General features: G+C 35.0%; 2 protein-coding genes across 3 annotated transcripts in view; one reads left to right on the forward strand and one right to left on the reverse strand.

Annotated features, from left to right (window-relative positions):
- Positions 1 to 18,749, reverse strand: part of LOC136033736 (glucose dehydrogenase [FAD, quinone]-like) — a 119,349-nt gene that overhangs the window by 17,386 nt on the left and 83,214 nt on the right. The window lies entirely within an intron of this gene.
- On the forward strand, positions 10,897 to 16,907 carry LOC136033738 (sulfotransferase 1C4-like). Of its 2 annotated transcripts, none has more exons than XM_065714631.1 (3): positions 10,897 to 10,994; positions 13,062 to 13,279; positions 16,019 to 16,907. In XM_065714631.1, the coding sequence occupies exons 2-3, from the start codon at positions 13,069 to 13,071 to the stop codon at positions 16,843 to 16,845; spliced, it is 1,038 nt and encodes a 345-aa protein (XP_065570703.1). In that variant the 5' UTR covers positions 10,897 to 10,994; positions 13,062 to 13,068; the 3' UTR covers positions 16,846 to 16,907. The 2 variants fall into 2 exon arrangements, with proteins under 2 accessions (XP_065570703.1, XP_065570702.1); XM_065714630.1 differs by having other exon boundaries at positions 10,902 to 11,001.

The raw sequence follows: 18,749 nt of genomic DNA on the forward strand, positions 1-18,749 counted from the left end.
CGATTTAGTGTAAAGAGCGAGGTGTTAACGAGGGTACAAACCCCCTCGTACACATAATAAAAATATAAGAATATAAAAGTTTGTTACGTAAGTTAATTCTTAAGTTACGTATATTTTTTACTAATAAAAACGTTCGTTGAAAATTAAAAGTTCTACTAGCCTTTTTAAGTAACCGAAAAATTGGAGGGCAGCTAGGCCTCCTTCCCCACCCCTTATTTCTCAAAATCGTCTGATCAAAACTAAGAGAAAGCCATTTAGCCAAAAAAAGAATCATTATGCAAATTTCATTTTAATAATTTATGTACGGAGAGCCAAAATCAAACATGCATTAATTCAAAAACGTTCAGGAATTAAATAAAAAAAACTAGTTTTTTTAACTGAAAGTAAGGAGCGACATTAAAACTTAAAACGAACAGAAATTACTCCGTATATGAAATGGGTTGTCCCCTCCGCAGTCCCTCGCTCTTTACGCTAAAGTTTGACTCTTTGCCACAATTCTACTTTTTAAAACAATTAAAAACTTTAGCGTAAAGAGCGAGGGGCTGCGGAGGGGACAACCCATTTCATATTCGGAGTAATTTCTGTTCGTTTTAAGTTTTAATGTCGCTCCTTACTTTCAGTTAAAATAACTAGTTTATTTTATTTAATCTATAACAAAATGAGTTAACTCGACATCGACATTCATCAAATGAAAATTTATATTTAATATAATTAGGGCCTTCTTTATATAATTTTTTGTTTTCTAAGGTTATTTTTTTCGATAGAACTGCTTAAAGCGTCATAACATAATGTCCATTGAAAAATAACCTTCCAAAGCTTCAAACAAAACTTTAAAATGCACTTTTTTATGTGCTACAGCCTTAAACTGTCTTAGCACTTGACAATTTAACGAAATGCCGACTTTATAAAAGAACAAGAACTAAGAGCTCGTATGGCACTTGTGACGAGATCGGAAGAGCCAAGAGCTCATATGGCGTGAGCTCTAGCGAAATTCTAAGAATCAATAGATTAATTTAAAAGGAAAATCAGAGTCTCAATGTCGATTGGGATTTAAAATAAGAGCTCTGAGACACGAGGTCTTTCTAAATATAAAAATTCATTAAGATCCGATCACCCACTCGTAAGTTAAAAATACCTAATTTTTTCTAATTTTGTTTTCTAAAGTTATTTTTTCGATAGAACTGCTTAAAGCGCCAAAATATAATGTCCGTTGAAAAACAACCTTCCTAAGCTTCAAACAAAGCTTTAAAGATACTCTTTTTTTATGAGCTACAGCCTTAAACTGTAGCAGCACTTTACAGTTTAATGAAATTCCGACTTTTTAAAAGAAAAACGAAAAGAAAGGAAACTGAAATTTTAGGAATCAAACTGCCAAAAGCCCAAAAGGTTTCTTTATGATATTCATTAGACTAAGAGAAACTGTAAATAAAGTTTAACAGATGAACAATATGGTTCTAGGAAGAGGGTGCGTCGACAAAATTTTCCCTGTTGAAGTTTTATAGATAAAGAAAAGGCATTTGATTCAGCAGACACAAAAGGTTCAATTTAATGACATACGAAATAAATGCGTTAAAGTGGCTAGTGCTACGGAGAATGATATTGCTGTATTTAATGTAGGAAATTATAAAAGTTGGTTCGGTGTAGAATAAGGAGTTAGACAGCGTTGTGTACTATCCCGTTTACATGGATTATTTTGATGGACTTTGTCCTCAGTAACAAGGTAAAGATTACAAGAAAACAAGGAATCAATTTGGAACGTCAGCAAATACTATCCTTAGATTACTCAGGTGATTTGAGTGCCTTAGTTACAAATGACAGCAAAAGAAATGAATTTTCTAATGTTTCGATAGTTCACGCAAAAGGACAAGGTTTGAAAATTAACCTTGAAAATACTAAATCACTTGGTGCCAATTTTATCCTCCTCCCAGGAACCCCCCCCCCCCCGCGGAAGATACCCCATATGCAAAATGAGCAGCCAAAGAGACAGCATAAGAAACAAAAACAAAGATAAAAAGAAGAAGTATTTTTCTAAACTGAGCTAAATTTAAAGTTTAAATGGATTAACATTTTATTTTATATATATTAACATCAGGGTTCTTTATTCTAAAGCAGGGTCCACTGAATTCGTAGCTATTCTCCGTTTTAAGTGATTTAGCCTTTTTTCATCTGTTACGATTGTAAATAAGGAATTTAAAAATAGGAATAGTTTCCGTTTGAAAAGATAAGATGAGAAAATCATATCACAAATCTGAAAATGGGAAATACGGGCAAAGACACTCCTTATCAGTTTCTCAACACAAGTAACAATCTTGTTTATATTTGGGCAGTGAGTAAACTCATTATACTTCGTTGTCTTTGTTGATAAGATCAAATTGAAACTTGGCAGTAAGTTATATTTGCAACTATAGCCTGCCTAAGAAAAAAGACATACGAAGAAAGAAAGAAAGAAAGAAAGAAAAAGAAAAAAACACTGTAGGCTACAACAATCAACATTTTTGTCAAAGTTTTTTTTTTACAAAACTGATTTTGAGCTGCATATTTTACGAATTCAAGGGTTAAAAATAGAGCATTTCTACATATATGAAATAATAGTTGATACGCTTGTGCTTAGTATTTTGCACTCAAATATAAAACTTTTTAATGCATTTTTAAAAGATTCTAGGGTTGTTTTTACACTGTGCAGCAAATCATATAGCAAAATTTTTCTTTTGGTCAATATTTTCCGTTGGCGCATATACAGAAGGTGTTTCTGGCAAATGAGGACAATAACTGGGACGCCAGAAACTAGCATTTAAACAACCTATAAATCTCCAAATAGGGAGTTATAAAAGTCGAATTTTACTAGGACTGACCCAGGGGAGTTCTTAATTGAAACATAACATGAGACATTTCAGGCGTTACTTGTAGCTAGGGTTCTGCAAAATAAACTGTCAAGGAACATGATTCATTCTTTTGTTCAAAGTCTAATAACCAGTCAATAGCTCATCGTGCTTCAATTGTTTGGTCACTTTAGTAGCTGTCTCCCTTGACCACACTTCCTCTCATTGGTTTTCCTCATTTGGCTTAGATTTTAAAAAATTAATTACTGTTTCCAAACCTTTTGCAAACAGTAAAAATTATTTTATCCCACTTTTCTAGCACAATGTCTAGAGTAAAATTTGAGCCACTCCCAGAAGAGCAGCAAGCTGTAATTTCGAGATATTTTCCGAGTAGTGTAAAGAGAATAAGGACAAAAAAATGATGAATTTCAATTAGATTCAAGCTTTCTAAAATCCGAAAACACTGTCTATGATTTCCCATTAGACGAAAAGACGTTTGGATTGTGACTTTTCCAAAATAAGGCAAGATGATTTTATTTTAATTACCTTTTACAAGGTTTGACACCAACACTCAAAAAAGAGAACGATCCATTTGCCCTAGGCAGGATTGTAGTATTTAGTGTAATAAAAAAATAGATCAAACAATTCGTGGTAACGAACTGTAAGTAAGGAGTAACCCAGCTCAATAGTAACCGAAACTCTAAAAAACGTAATTTTGATACCAATAGATATATCCACAGAATTGTATTTTTATGCTGATTTTAAATATATAAGTTTTTGTTTTACCCATCAAAGGTTACGAGCCTGAGAAAATTTGCCTGATTTTCAATAAAGGGAGCAAGACCCCCTGAAATCCATAGAATATTAATGAAAATCACAACATCGGATTCAGCATATCAGAGAATTATACTGCAGAGGTTTGAAGCTCCTATCTACAATAATGTGAAATTTTTGCATTTTTTGCCAGAAGAAAGATCACGAATGCGTGTTTATTTGTTTGTTTTTTCCCAGGGGGTGCTCGTATCGATATCGACACAGAAGGCCTGGAAAATCGGAAGATGGCTCATTCTTACAGAAATCAAAAGTTCTAGTGTCCTTTTCAAGTGACCAAAAAATTGGCGAACAGCTAAGCCCCCTCCCATGCTACTTTTTTCCCTAAATCGTCTGATTAAAATTATGAGATGTCTTTTTTTTTGTTCAGCATAGTTGAAAGGCCTAATCACTGTCTTTGGAGATAACGTGACCCCAACAGCCCCTAGGGAAAGGTCTTTAAGTTATAAAATTTGACTATTGTTGACGTATAGTACGTATAGTTTACGTATAGTATTTTTAAAGTATTAGCATTTTGGTAAGTATGCATACATTTTTCGGGTGGTGAAAGGAGGACGGACGGATTTTTTTACTGGGTGGGGGGCCTTTGCACGGGGAGAAATTTCTATGGAAAGAGAATTTTCCAGGGGATGATCTTTTCAGGGGAAATTGTATACTGGGGAAATTTGCTGGGAATTTATATACGAAATTTCTATATATGTCTCTGTATTCTATATATCTCTGTAATTTCTATATATATGCTTTCTCTTTACTGACTCAGTTTTAGGCGTGGAGGTGTTAAGGGTAATTGTCCGGGGTGAATTTTCACCAGGATTGAATTCTACAGAGGATATTTATGTGGGGAGGGGGATTTTTCCGTGGAGGTGGAACCAGATTTCCTGGCGATATGTATAAAACGACCAGAAAATAAATAAAAATAAATTTTTTTCAACTGAAAGTAAGGAACAATAAAAGTAAGGAAGTAAAAGGAGCAGAAATTATTACGTGTACAAGGGGGTTCCCCCTCCTCAATAACTCACCCTTTACGCTAAATTTTAAATTTTGTCCCAATTCTATAAAAACAACTCCTAAAACACAAGGGTCGTGTTCGGTTACTTAGATCAAAAAGTAACTTTTTTCAAAATGCCGAAAAACCTTAGTGTGAAGAGTGAGGTATTGAGGAGGGTGCAATTCCCCTCACATACATAATAATTTCTGTTCGTTTCAAGTTTTACTTTTGTTCATTACTTTCACTTGAAAAAACAAGAGCCAAGAGCTCATATGGCACTTGTGATGAGGTCGGAAAAGCCAAGAGCTCATTTGACACTTGTGACGAGGTCAAAGCCAAAAATTAGACTCGGTACGTTTGACTCTTGACACAACTCTAATTTTTAAAACAATAAAAAACTTTAGCGTAAAGAGTGAGGCGTTGAGAAGCGGACAGCCCCTTTCATATACGGAATAATTTCTATTCGTTTTAAGTTCTAATCTCGCTCCTTACTTGCAGTTAAAAAAACTTTTTTTTAATTTAATTTCTGAACTTTTTGAATTAATGCATGTTTTGATTTTCGCTAATCGCACATGAATAATCAAAACGAAATTTGCATATTTTTTTTTCTTTTTGGCAAAATAGCTTTCTCATAGTTTTAATCGGACGATTTTGAAAAAAGGGTGAGAGAGGAGGCCTAGTTGCCCTCCAATTTTGGGTTACTTAAAAATGCAACTAGAACTTTTTATTTTTTTAAGAACGTTTTTATTAGTAATAAATATACGTAACTTACGAATTAATTAATGTAACGAACTTCTATATTTGTATATTTTTATTACGTATACGAGAGGGTTCGCCCCCTCGTCAATACCTCGCTCTTTGCACTTAAGATTGAATCTTGTCCCAATTCTCTAAGAATGACCCTTGACTCACAAAGGCCGTGAAAAAAATAGTTGAAATTACCCAAAACACTTTAGCGTAAAGAGCAAGGTATTGTGGAGGAGAGGAACCCCCTTATATACGTAACGTTATCTGTTGGTTTTAAGTTGTAATGCTGCTTCTTACTTCCAGTTGAAAAAAACTTTTTTTTTAAATTTATCTTCTCATTGTTTTTTTTAAATAATGCTAGAAAATCCTGCACTCCCTTCATGGAAATTCTCTTCCCTAAAGATAAATTCCTCCATGTAAAGATCCTCCCACGTAACCCCCTCCCCCGACCCACCCCCACCCCAACGGGATAAAGTCCCCCAGAAAACGTCTGTAGACTTCCCAATAACTATTACTATGTGTAAACAATGGTCAAAGTTTGTAACTTGCAGCCCCTCCCCCAGGGACTGTGAGGGATTAAGTCGTCCCGAAAGACATAGTTATTAGGTTTATCGACTATGCTGAACAAAATAGTTGTCTTAAAATTTTTATCCGGTGCATTTTATAAAAAAATGAATGTGGGAGGGGGCCTAGGTGCCCTCCAATTTTTTGGTCACTTAAAAAGGGCACTAGAGCTTTTAATTTCCGTTAGAATGAGCCCTCTCGTGACACTCTAGGACCCCTGGGTCGATACGATCACCCCTGGAAAAAAAAAAAAAAAATAAAAGAAAGAAACAAATAAACACGCATTCGTAATCTGTCTTCTGGCAAAAAATACGAAATTCCACATTTTTGTAGATAGGAGCTTGAAACTTCTACAGTAGGGTTTTCTGATACACTAAATCCGATGGTGCGATTTTAGTTAAAATTCTACGACTTTTAGGGGGTGTTTCCCCTATTTTCTAAAATAAGGCAAATTTTTTCTGGCTCGTAACTTTTTAAGGGTATAACTAAACGTGATGAAACTTATATATTAAAAAACAGCATCAAAACGCGATTCCTTTGATGTAACTATTGGTATCAAAATTCCGTTTTCAAAACTCAAAAATTCCGTTTTTCGGAGTTTTGGTTACTATTGAGCCGGGTCCCTCCTTACTACAGTTCGTTACCACGAACTGTTTGATAAAGATAAAGGCTCTCTAGAGCCATTCCATTCACATGGGGCATCGAAACGACGTTTAAGTTGCTGGAGAATCGTTGTAACATAAAAAAATCAATTGAATTAATAAAAACTAGCAGAAACTTGACAAATGGCTAGTATCGTATAGATATTGATAACATTTTTTATATAGAGTACATAGTCCTAGAGGGCCTGGATATTGACCGAGAAAATTTTGACATAATTGACGAATTTGAAACTTACAGCCGTAAGTCTTTAGGTTAACGGAAGCTTAATGAGAAAAAGAAATGTGTCGGATCAATTGGGACCCAAAATAGGACAAGAAAACTTTTCTTTATGAATTTAGATTTGAAAAACCACAAATATGCGTTTACTCATTTATTTTAAAATTAAATGCTTAAAGGACAAAGACAATTTTAATGAAGGTGAAACGATCTGAAAATCATAGGTTATATCGATTCGTAACAGCAGAGAAAATGCAAAATATTTTTCTTTTTTTTTTCTTCTATGGTCTAGTACCCAACACAGTATACCACGTGTATGGTCAAATGTGACATATTCGTGAAATGTGCTTTAGATTAGCTTCGCTCAAATAAAAGCCATAAAGTTTCCCATCGGTAAAAAAAATAATGCAAGTTCCAGTTGCAGGAATTTGGATTTACTAGCTATGCAAGACTGAACTTACTTCTGAATTCCCATCCTAAGAACTAACTACTTAAAAAAAAGTAACACAACAAGCAATCATATTTAATGATAACCTACCAAAAGTCATATGGTTAAAGTGTTATTTCAAAAATTGCCCACACCTACGGCAGAAAACCTGTTAAATTTTACAAATATTCCTTCAGTTGACCAAAAATAAAGCCATGTCTTAAAGAACAGAGATTAACTTAAATAAATATTTTCCAAAAAAGGAGTTAATCAAAGAAAGTAAAGAGCTATATTAAAACCTAAGACTAGCAAAAAAGTAATGTAATATAATACTTAAAATTTAAAAAGAGAAACAGGATTAAAATTTAAAAACAGAATCACTATGATTGAATAAATGAATCCTGAAATGAACTGAAACCAAGTTATTAATCACATCGAGCATAAAGATAAAAAATATTGCATAGATGTATCTTTAAAATAAATAGAAATCAGAATAGATAACCAAGTCAAATTTAAAACGAACAAAAACTGCAAGGCATATGAGAAGGGTTGCCCCCCCCCCAAAAAAAAAATATCTAAGTGCCCTTTCATTTGCAAGTGTTCATTCAAAGAGTTTTTGGGGCAACAATGAAACCTTGAATATCATTGTGATTTTCTTTCTTTCTTCTTTGTTTTCCTTTTTTGGTGTTTTGACTAACAGTAAACAAGCTGTTAGAGATAAATATGATTGTTGGTAAAGCACGAATGACATTCAAGCCTTTTAGAAGATTTGGGAGCGGTTCTGCTACACTTATTGGCGATTTCTCTAGTTTTTTTTACCTTGATTAGTCTTTTGTTTTCACTAAGCTGTAGTGTTTTTAAATATATATATATAAAAAAAAAAAAAAATGCTAAGCTCAAAATACAAATTATCTCTTAAAGCGCAAATTTAACTCTGGCATTTAGAGGATTTATAACCTTATTCTTATTGTTTTCAGTGTTTGTTTTAAGCTTTACTTGATTTCTTTTTGTCCATTTTTACTTGATTTCATTTCTGTCCATTTTGGAAACTTTTAGGTAATGTTGAGGGGAGGGCAAATAGACACTGAATTGTACTTGATAGAAATGGTAAAGCTAAATCAAAAGATACTATGTACATTTAGGCTATCCAAACACCATATCTACAATTTCTCGGGAACAAAAATAACGGCTAAAAGGATCCAACTGAGAGGGAGTACTGGATGGAGCCAGGGGGTCTGCGGCGTATAAAAGATTATAATTTTGGACGGGGGGCAGGGAAAGCTATTTAAGGAAAACAAATTCTACAGAAATGTGAGGTTATATTGATTCTTAGTGCAAAATATTCAATTTTCAACGCTGATCTACTCTAAAATTTCATGCCGACAAGACATCTCGATTAAATAAAAAAAAAAAAAATCAGCAGCGCATAAAGAACCAACCCTCTGGCCTTAGGGGCGAAAGCCCTATTCCTGTTTGTGGAAATGTCAGTTCATTTGAATTATCATATGACTTGTTTCTGCTCGTCTTTGTTTTAATACAGCTCTTTATTCTTCTTTGCAAAACTTATTTTTTGAAAGTTTCTTTTTAATCAATATTGAAAAAACTAAATTGTGGTTACAAGACAAAAAATCGAATAGATTTTTTATAAGCTGATTTTGGATCTTTTTCTAAAGAGTGGCAGTTCTGCCGAAAAGGACCAGTAGCTCCACGTCTACAGCGTTGTCGGATTGCTGTTGTCTACTATTTAACTGTATTTGAATACATTTCAAACAGTTCGTGGTAACGAACTGTAGTAAGGAGCGACCCGGCTCAATAGTAACCAAAAGTCTAGAAAATGGAATTTTTGTACCAATAGCTACATCAAAAGAATCACATTTTAATGCTGATTTTAAATATATAACTTTCATCAAGTTTAGTCTTACCCATCAGAAGTTACGAGCCTGAGAAAATTTGCGTCATTTTAGAAAATAGGGGGAAAACCCCTAAAAGTAATACAATCTTAACGAGAATCACACCATCAAATTCAGCGTATCAGAGAACCCTATTGTAGAAGTTTCAAGCTCCTATCTACAAAAATGTGGAATTTTATATTTTTTGCAAGAAGGCAGATCACGGATGCGTGTTTATTTGTTCGTTTTTTGTTTTTTTTCCCAGGGGTGATCGTATCGACCAAGTAGTCCTAGAATCTTGCAAGAGGGCTCATTCTAACGGAAATGAAAAGTTCTAGTGCCCTTTTTACGTGACCAAAAACATTGGAGGGCACCTAGGCCCCCTCCCACGCTAATTATTTTCCCAAAGTCAACGGATCAAAATTCTGAGATAGCCATTTTATTCAGCGCAGTCAAAAAACCTTACAACTATGTATTTGAGGACGACTTGCTCCCCCACAGTCCCCGTGGGAGGGGCTACAAGTTAAAAACTTTGACCAGTGCTTACATATAGTAATGGTTATTGGGAAGTGTACAGGCGTTTTCAGGAGGATTTTTTGGTTGGAGGCAGGGGTTGAGAAGAGGGGGATATGCTGGGGGAACTTTCCATCGAGGAATTTGTCATGGGGGAAGAATATTTCCATGAAGGGAGCGTAGGATTTACTAGCATTACTTAAAAAAAACAATGACAATTTTTTTCAGCTGGAAGTAAGCAGCAGCATTAAAACTTAAAACGAACAGAAATTATTACCCATATGAGGGGCTCACCTCCTCCTAATACCTCGCTCTTTACGCTAAAGTATTTTTAGTAATTTCAACTATTTATTCTGCGGCTTTTGTGATTCAGGGGTCATTCTTAATGAATTGGGACAAAATAAGCTTTAGTGTGAAGAACGAGGTACTGACGAGGGGGCGAACCCCCTCATATATGTAATAAAAACATAAGAATACAAAAGTTCATTACGTAAGCCCATTTATAAGTTACGTATATCTTTCACTTATAAAAAGATTCGTAAAAAATTAAAAGTTCCAGTTGCCTTTTTAATTAACCAAAAATCGGAGGGCAACTAGGCTTCCTCCTCCGCTCTTTTTTTCTCAAAATCATTCGATCAAAATTATGAGAAAGCCATTTAGCCAAAAAAAAAAATATACAAATTTCGTTTTAATTATTCCTCTGCGGAGAGCCAAAATCAAAACATGCATTGATTCAAAAACGTTCAGAAATTAAATAAAAAAAACAAGTTTTTTAAATGAAAGTAAGGAGCGACATTAAAACTTAAAACGAACAGAAATTACTCCGTATATGAAAGGGGCTTTTCCTTCTCAACGCCCCGCTCTTTACGCTAAAGTGTTTTACTGTTTTAAAATGTAGAGTTAAGAGAAAGAGACAAACTTTAGCGTAAAGAGCGGGGCGTTGAGAAGGAAAAGCCCCTTTCATATACGGAGTAATTTCTGTTCGTTTTAAGTTTTAATGTCGCTCCTTACTTTCATTTAAAAAACTTGTTTTTTTTATTTATTTTTTTCTAAAAGTTATAGCGCTATTGGTCGTCCTTTTTCGAAGTATAGGGGGAAAAGGAAAGTCTCTTATATCTACTTACAAGAGAAAAACAAACAAAAAAAACCAGCTCTTTATTCATAAGAAAAATCATTCCCGAAATGAAAAAATACACATAACCAGGCATAAGAATACGCATCTGACTTCAATATGAAAACCGAACAGTCACTTATCAGTAATCGTTGGACAAACAAATAGTTTCAATCGTCTTAGCACGACAGTCATAAATTTGATACTTTGTGAGAAACGTTCATAGGTAAACTGTAAGCATCTATTGGTTTATAATTTTCATTAGTTAATATTAACGGGGTTAGACGGAGGTTGTGGACCCCACACCATGACCAAAATATAAATTAAGTACCATCTATACATCGTGGTTTTTTATATATGCAACGAGCGATTGAACATTTTTTTTTTTTTTTTTTTTTTTTTTTTTAGAGAGGGGTAATTTCAAATCCTTTTGCAATCCCAAACATTATCATTATTCTAAATTTTATAGCTTTGCTCAGTTTGCCGATTTTGTTTCCAATAAAATGTTCAAGATAAAAAGATCTGACTCTAGACGAGAGTTGTTTTTTTTTACATACTGTCCTTTGTTTTGACGAACTCAGCGTAAAAACCGTTTCTAAATTTAAGGTTGTTTCAGTTTTTCGACATTATAAAATAGTGGGATTAATAATCTAGAAGGGCCAGTCCACTTTGGAAGTGTCCAAAACAAGACCTTCTGTGAAATGCCCAACAACAGTCGTAAGTGCTCATCCCTGCCAAAATTCATTAGGTTCCAATGGGCCCTTCTTGAGGTTGCAAATTGCGAGAATAAGGCCCGTTCCTCAAAGAAAGGAGGGCCCCTTCCACTTCCATTAGGAACCCTATCTATAGCTTTTGGCCGGGTATTGTTGAATAAATTCTGCCAGTCCACGTAGTAATTAAGCAGACAAAAAAAGTTTTGATACATTTACCCACACAGGTCAAACGAAGCTGACCATAAAGACATGACTCTGTTCCCTTCTTTGACTTCCCTACCAAATTTGTTTGGGATGCGATATTCGGTTCTGATCACTTTAGTTCTTGAATATTTCAATCCCTTCCCCCACTTAGGCCAAGTTAACCCTGAAATCTGAGAACAAATGACTTATGTACAGAAATACATACTTAGCGTATTGACTTGGACAGTCATACTGCGATCCTAATGAATTTGAATGAATCCAATAGTTAATCGTTTAGGGCCATTTCTAAAATATTCCTTGAATGGTAAGACGTATCTGTATGTAAAAAGTTGAAGATGAGAGAGAGGGAGCGGTTTTAAAAAAAGTGAGACCCCAACAGACGCATTTGAGGTCATCTAATCGTGTATGGCGAAAATGTACGCACATCAGTAATTTCGGCTAGATGCAATATGTCCACCATTTATGCAATATGCAATTAAAGTGTCTCGGTTTTGGACATCTGCATCACTACATTAGCATCAGATATGTGATCAGCAAGTTCAGAAACTTTTAAATGCTAAGATTTTTGAGAGCGTGTTTGATTTACAGTATTTACATTATGAACTAAATGATTTTTATGTTTGAGAGACAATATCGTTCTTAACTAAATTAAGTTTAAAAAAAATGAACAAGACCACATTTCAGGAATCAGGTGACAGAATCAATCAATTATGACGTCATAATTAAAATATGAATTTTTAATGCTTACAAAAAGAGCTAGATATAACAATTTCCTTTCAAACGGACCATTAAACATCTCTCTATGGTTTCAGCACCCCACTAGCGGTGACCAAAAAAGAGGAAGCAAGAATTAAAAAAGGAGACATCACTACTTCCAATGCGTACTCTGGTATTCCTTTTTAGTCGAGATGGAGGAATGCAATTCTCCTAAATGGTTATCTCAGCTGTGGTGATACCTACACCACGGTTTTCATTTCATTTCAACACCATTTTTGCAGCGTTTCATGCTATTTTAAAACTTCCCAAAGAAAGCAAGTTTTCGCAACAAATTTTGATCATTAAGATTATTCGAAATAAGAATTGTCATTCCTGAATCTGGTTCAAAATACTATTTCTTCCTCACTTGTTAGCTTTTTCAAAACACGTTTTGAAATTCTCGGTTACAATGAGCTAATGTTCGTTCTCTCAACACGTATCGTTGAAAACAGTTTTCAAAGTCTAGTCTACAAAAAGAAGCCATAAAACCTGCACCAATTTTAAATGAGTTATATTTCATATTTGCACAGCGCTTCACAGCACTAAAAAGGTGAAAGAGTGCCAGAATATTGTTCGTAGACACACTGAGATTCGTTACTAGCATCATTTTCTTTTTTCAGTTTCACGATGTCGAGCCAAGGACCTGACGTCAACTTTCAGCCTTTACCAAAGGACCTCCAGCGCAGGATTGCTGAAGCATTTCCAATAAGTGCGAATATGATGAAAACAGAAAAGGAAGGATTTATTATTTCCTCCAACTATAAAAACTATGCAAAAGATATATACAATTTTCCACTGGATAGCACTGACATTTGGGTCGTTACATTTCCAAAGTCAGGTAAAATGTTTCCTTTATTCTACTAAACATAAAATTGGCTGTTTTGAACGTATAAACGGATATAATGGAACAGTACAATGAATGAAATTAACACACATTTCGCAATTTGGTGGCATGCTATATGCGATTTGAATTTCTTTCTGTAAATAATTAAACTAAAAAAAACAAGTTTTTTCAACTGAAAGTAAGGAGCAACATTAAAACTTAAAACGGACAGAAATTATTACCAATATGAGGAGGACTGCTCCTCCTAAACACCTCACTCTTCACGCTAAAGTTTTTTAGTACTTCAAAAAAGTATTGTTCTTCCTAAACGAATATAAGGTTTCAGGTGTTGTCCTTAAAGAATTGGGACATATTTCAAACTTTAGCGTAAAGAGTGAGATGTTGAGGAGGAACAACCCCCCTCACATACGTAATAAGTTCTGTTCGTTTTAAGTTTTATTGTTGCTCCTTACTTTCACTAGGAAAAACTTGTTTTTTAAATTTAATTTCTGATCGTTTTTTAAATAATGCCAGGAAATTTGACTACTTCTACACTGAGAAATTCTCCTCCTCACGGATTTAGTTTCTAGACAATTCAATCTTGGTGAAAATTTACCCCTGACAATTATCTTTAACATCTCCACGCGTAAAATTGAGTCGGCAAAGAGAAAGCAAGACATTAAGAATTTTGTATGGGAATTCTGGGAAATTCCCAGTCAAAATTTCCCCTGAAAAACTCGCTCTGGGAAACATCCCTCCCTATAAAAAATTATCCGCGTGGAAAATCCCACCAGCAAGGAATTCTCCCTTCCCCACTCGAAAAATACATGCATACTTCCCAATAACAAATAATACGTTAACAATAGGCAAATTTTGTAACTTGAAGACCTTTCCCCAGGGGCTGTAGGGGGTCATGATATCTCCAAAGGCATAGTTATTCGACCTTTCAAGTATGCTGGACAAAATAACTGCCTCAAGATTTGGTCGGACGATTTTGAGAAAAAGGGACGGGAGAGGGGCTTAGTTGCCCTTTGATTTTTTGGATCACTCAAAGAGGACACTAGAACTTTGAATTTCCATTCAAACGAGACATTTACCGATATTTTAGGGCCACTGGGTCGATACAATCACCCATGGAAAAAAACCCAAAAAAACAAACAAACAATTAAATAAACATGCATCCGTGATCTTAATCCTGGTAAAAATTCAAAATTCCACATTTTGCAGATATAAGCTTAAAACCTCCGCAGTAGGGTTCTCTCATGCGCTGAATTTGATGTTGTGATTTTCATTCGGATTCTATGACTTTTAAAGAGTGTTTTCCTTTTTTTTCGAAAATCAGGCAAATTATCTCAGTTTCGTAACCATTGATGGTTAAGACCAAACTTAATTAAACTTATACATTTGATATCAGCATAAAAAGCCAATTTTTTGATATATTACTGTTGATACAAAAATTCCGCTTTTTAGAGTTTCGTTTAACATTGAGCTGGGTTGCTCCGTACTTACAGTTCGTTACCCCGAACTTTCTGGTTAAAATAGAATAGCTCATGGAAACAAAAACTTGATTCAAGTATCATAAGCCCTTAACTGGCACAGTATCTACGACCTAAGAGTAATATGCTGTAGGGCGTATCGAAATTAAGGTTAAACTTCCCCATAGTTCAATTTTGGTGTAGGTAAACGGGGAATGAATTTAAACGAAAGTTTTCCAAAAAAGTATCCGATGGAAAGTTAAATAGCGGTAGGCTACTAAAATCTAAAACAAGGAGAAATGCAGTCATATTGTAAGTGAAACTTAGCAGGAACGGAAATGAGTGTGAATGAACAACAAATAGAAATTAAAAGGAATAATAAAGTCGAACTTGCTCCTTTGTCCATCTCCTACCCTAAATTGCCACGTTTTGTCTTTTTCTTTTTTCTTTTTGTTTGTTTTAATTTTATTTATGTCTTTTGGTTGATAATTAAATTTGTTTGATAATAGGCAGCTTTCGATTCGAAAAAGGGGAGTAAATATTGTTTAGCCCTCAGGGGATTAAACAATCCGTCCCCACAAGAAGGTACCTGATATTCACTCAATCTCTTTTGACTCTCAAAGTGGGTTCTAGAGCTTTCAATTTCCGGCCGAACGAGCTTTTTTCCAATTTTCTACGACCATCCTCTCAATTCGAAGTGGCCAGAAAAAAAAAACCATTTAGAGACACAAGTCTTTACGTCTACGCTAGCAAGTAGACTTTGATCAGCAATAAATAAAAAAAAAGAATAATGCCAGTAAACCCCATTTCAGAGAGAGAGAGAGAGAGGAGTCTTTTGACTCTCAAAGTGGGTTCTAGAGCTTTCAATTTCCGGCCGAACGAGCTTTTTTCCAATTTTCTACGACCATCCTCTCAATTCGAAGTGACCAGAAAAAAAACATGTAGAGACACAAGTCTTTACGTCTACGCTAGCGAGTAGACTTTGATCAGCAATAAATAAAAAAAAAGAATAATGCCAGTAAACCCCATTTCAGAGAGAGAGAGAGAGAGGAGAGAGAGAGAGGAGAGAGAGAGAGAGAGAGAGAGGAGAGAGAGAGAGAGAGAAACAGAGAGAGAGAGAGAGAGAGGGTAGAGAGAGAGAGAGGAAGAGTGAAGGAGAAAGAGAGTCTTATCAACAATTCTATAGCTTCTGATTTTCGCTCGTCATTTTTGTTTTCCAATATACACTTTCCTGTAGGGTTTTTATATATCGGTATTTTAGCCACATTTTTTATTACAGGGACAACTTGGACACAGGAGCAAGTGTGGCTTTTGGCAAATAACTTGGACTATGAAAAAGCTAAAACCAACCTAAATGATCGTTTCCCCTTCCTTGAAATGGCCGGTTTACCACCCGAAGAAGCAGCAACAGTAATGCAGGAAGACGCAAAGAGTGCAATCTTACCTGAACGAAAAAACAACCCACTATCCAGGCCATTAGTACCCCCTAAAGATATTGCTGCCATGCAGTCACCTAGGTTTATCAAAACCCATCTGCCATTCTATTTGTTACCTCCCAAGCTGTTAGAAACTTGTAAAGTTGTTTATGTCGCAAGAAATCCTAAAGACGTATGTGTTAGCTGGTACTACCACCACAAACTTATCAAATTTCAAGATACTACAGCATCTTTCGAAGAATTCATGAATCTTTTCATCAATGATGAAGTAATGTTCTCACCATATTGGCCACAAGTCAAAGCAGCATGGAACCTGCGTCACCATCCTAACTTTTTGTTCTTATTCTACGAGGATATGAAATCTGATTTAATTACTCAACTAAAGAAAATATCAGCCTTCCTTGGCAAAGAATACACTGACAAAGATTATGAAATACTTAAAAATCACCTAGTTATTGACAGCTTCAAGAAAAACCCTGCCGTAAATAATACTGATCTGCAGAGGGAAGGATTCCTTCAGAAAGATGGCAGTTTCGTCCGAAAAGGAAAAACTGGCGACTGGCAGAGTCATTTTACAACAGAGATGAGCTTCAGATTTGACAAATGGATTGCAGAGAATTCAAAAGACACAAGTTTGATATTTAAGTATGACCTTGAAGCTCAAGACTAGTTATAATTTTGTTCTTTCCAATGCACTAAAGTTTTAATTAAAATAATAAGACAAAGAAACAATTCTAGGTTAGCAAACAGCTTGGTAAAATGAGTTGTTCTTAAACAGAGTCCTGTAAGTTATAATCAATTACTATTTTTGTTTGTTTGATTTGAATGCTTATTTTTCACTAGTGAAATTACTTGCTAATTCTAATTAGATATTTACAGATAATTATATCTATGGAAGAACTCTAAGGGGTATATTCACTATAAATAAGAGATATGTGTAAAGGTTGAGTCACTTGTTGTTTTCATTTGAAACAACCAGTTTTTAACTAGTCAAACAATTCTAGGTTAGCAAACAGGTTGATAAATTGAGTTGTTCGGAAACAGAGTAGAATTATAATCACTATCAATTTTTTTTTTATATGGATGCTTATTTTCAGAGAATGTCCTTTTGGGCTGACGGTTCCCCGATACCTCCGGTATCGGAATTGACTATAAAAGAGAATTGGCGAAATCTCGGATAAAACAGGAATACACCCTGAGCGCTGAGAATAAAAATTACTTGCTACTTTTCACTAGTTATTTACGTATCTATATATATAAAGATAAGCTGTCTGTGTGTGTGTGTGTCGAGTGACGTCATGTTTGTGTGTCGACTGACGTCATGTTTGTCGACTGACGTCATTTTAACGATTGATCTGTATGCGTCATGAAGTTGTTTGTCGACTGACGTCATGTTTGTCAACTGATGAAATCAAACAGTTCGTGGTAACGAACTGTAGTAAGGAGCGACCCGGCTCAATAGTAAACGAAACTCTAAAAAACGGAATTTCGATGCTAAAAGATATATCAAAAGAATCGAATTTTTATGCTGATTTCAAATATATAAGTTTCATCAAATTTAGTCTTTGTCATCAAAAGTTACGAGCCTGAGAAAATTTGCCTTATTTTGGAAAATAGGGGGTAACACCCCCTAAAAGTCATAGGATCTTAACGAAAATTACACCATCGAATTCAGCGTATCAGAGAACCCTATAGAAAAAATTTCAAGGTCCAATCTACAAAAATGTGGAATTTCGTATTTTTTGACAGAAGACAAATCACGGGTGCGTGTTTATTTGTTTTTTTTTTTTTGTTTTTTTTTCCCCAGGGGTCATCGTATCGACCAAGTGGTCCTAGAGTGTTGCAAGAGGGCTCATTCTAACGGAAATGAAAAGTTCTAGTGCCCTTTTTAAGTGACCAAAAAAATTGGAGGGCACCTAGGCCCCCTCCCACGCTCATTTTATTTCCCAAAGTCAACGGATCAAAATTTTGAGATAGCCATTTTGTTCCGCATAGTCGAAAACCATAATAACTATGTCTTTGGGGATGACTTACCCCCCACAGTTCCTGGGGGAGGGGCTGCAAGTTACAAACTTTGACCAATGTTTACATACAGTAATGGTTACTGGGAAGTGTACCGACGTTATCAGGGGGATTTTTTTGGTTTGGGTGTGGGGTTCAGGGGAGGGGGCTATATGGGAGGATCTTTCCTTGGAGGAATATTTCATGGGGGAAGAGAAATTCAATGAAAAGGGCGCAGGACTTTCTAGCATTACTATAAAAAAAAACAATGAAAATATAAACATGAAAAAGTTTTTTCAATCGAAAGTAAGGAGAAGCATTAAAACTTAAAAAGGAACAGAGATTATTACGCATATGAGGGGTTCTAAAAATACTTTAGCATAAAGAGCGAGGTATTTAGGAGGAGATAAACACTTCACTCTTTATGCTAAAATTTTTTTTAATAATTTCAACTATTTATTCTACGGCCTTTCTGATTCAGGGGTCATTCTTGAAGAATTGGGATAAAACAAGATTTAGTGTGAAGAGCGAGGTATTAACGAGGGGACCAGCCCCCTCATATATATAATCAAA

Source organism: Artemia franciscana, chromosome 12 (assembly GCF_032884065.1).
Source record: "Artemia franciscana chromosome 12, ASM3288406v1, whole genome shotgun sequence".
NCBI lineage: Eukaryota > Metazoa > Arthropoda > Branchiopoda > Anostraca > Artemiidae > Artemia > Artemia franciscana.

What these genes read in the sequence shown, in the direction of transcription:
- LOC136033738 (XM_065714631.1), top strand. Translation starts at nt 13,069, where the DNA reads ATGTCGAGCCAAGGACCTGACGTCAACTTTCAGCCTTTACCAAAGGAC. An exon ending in CGTTACATTTCCAAAGTCAG is followed by an intron (nt 13,280 to 16,018) that starts GTAAAATGTTTC and finishes TTTTTATTACAG; the next exon opens with GGACAACTTGGACACAGGAG.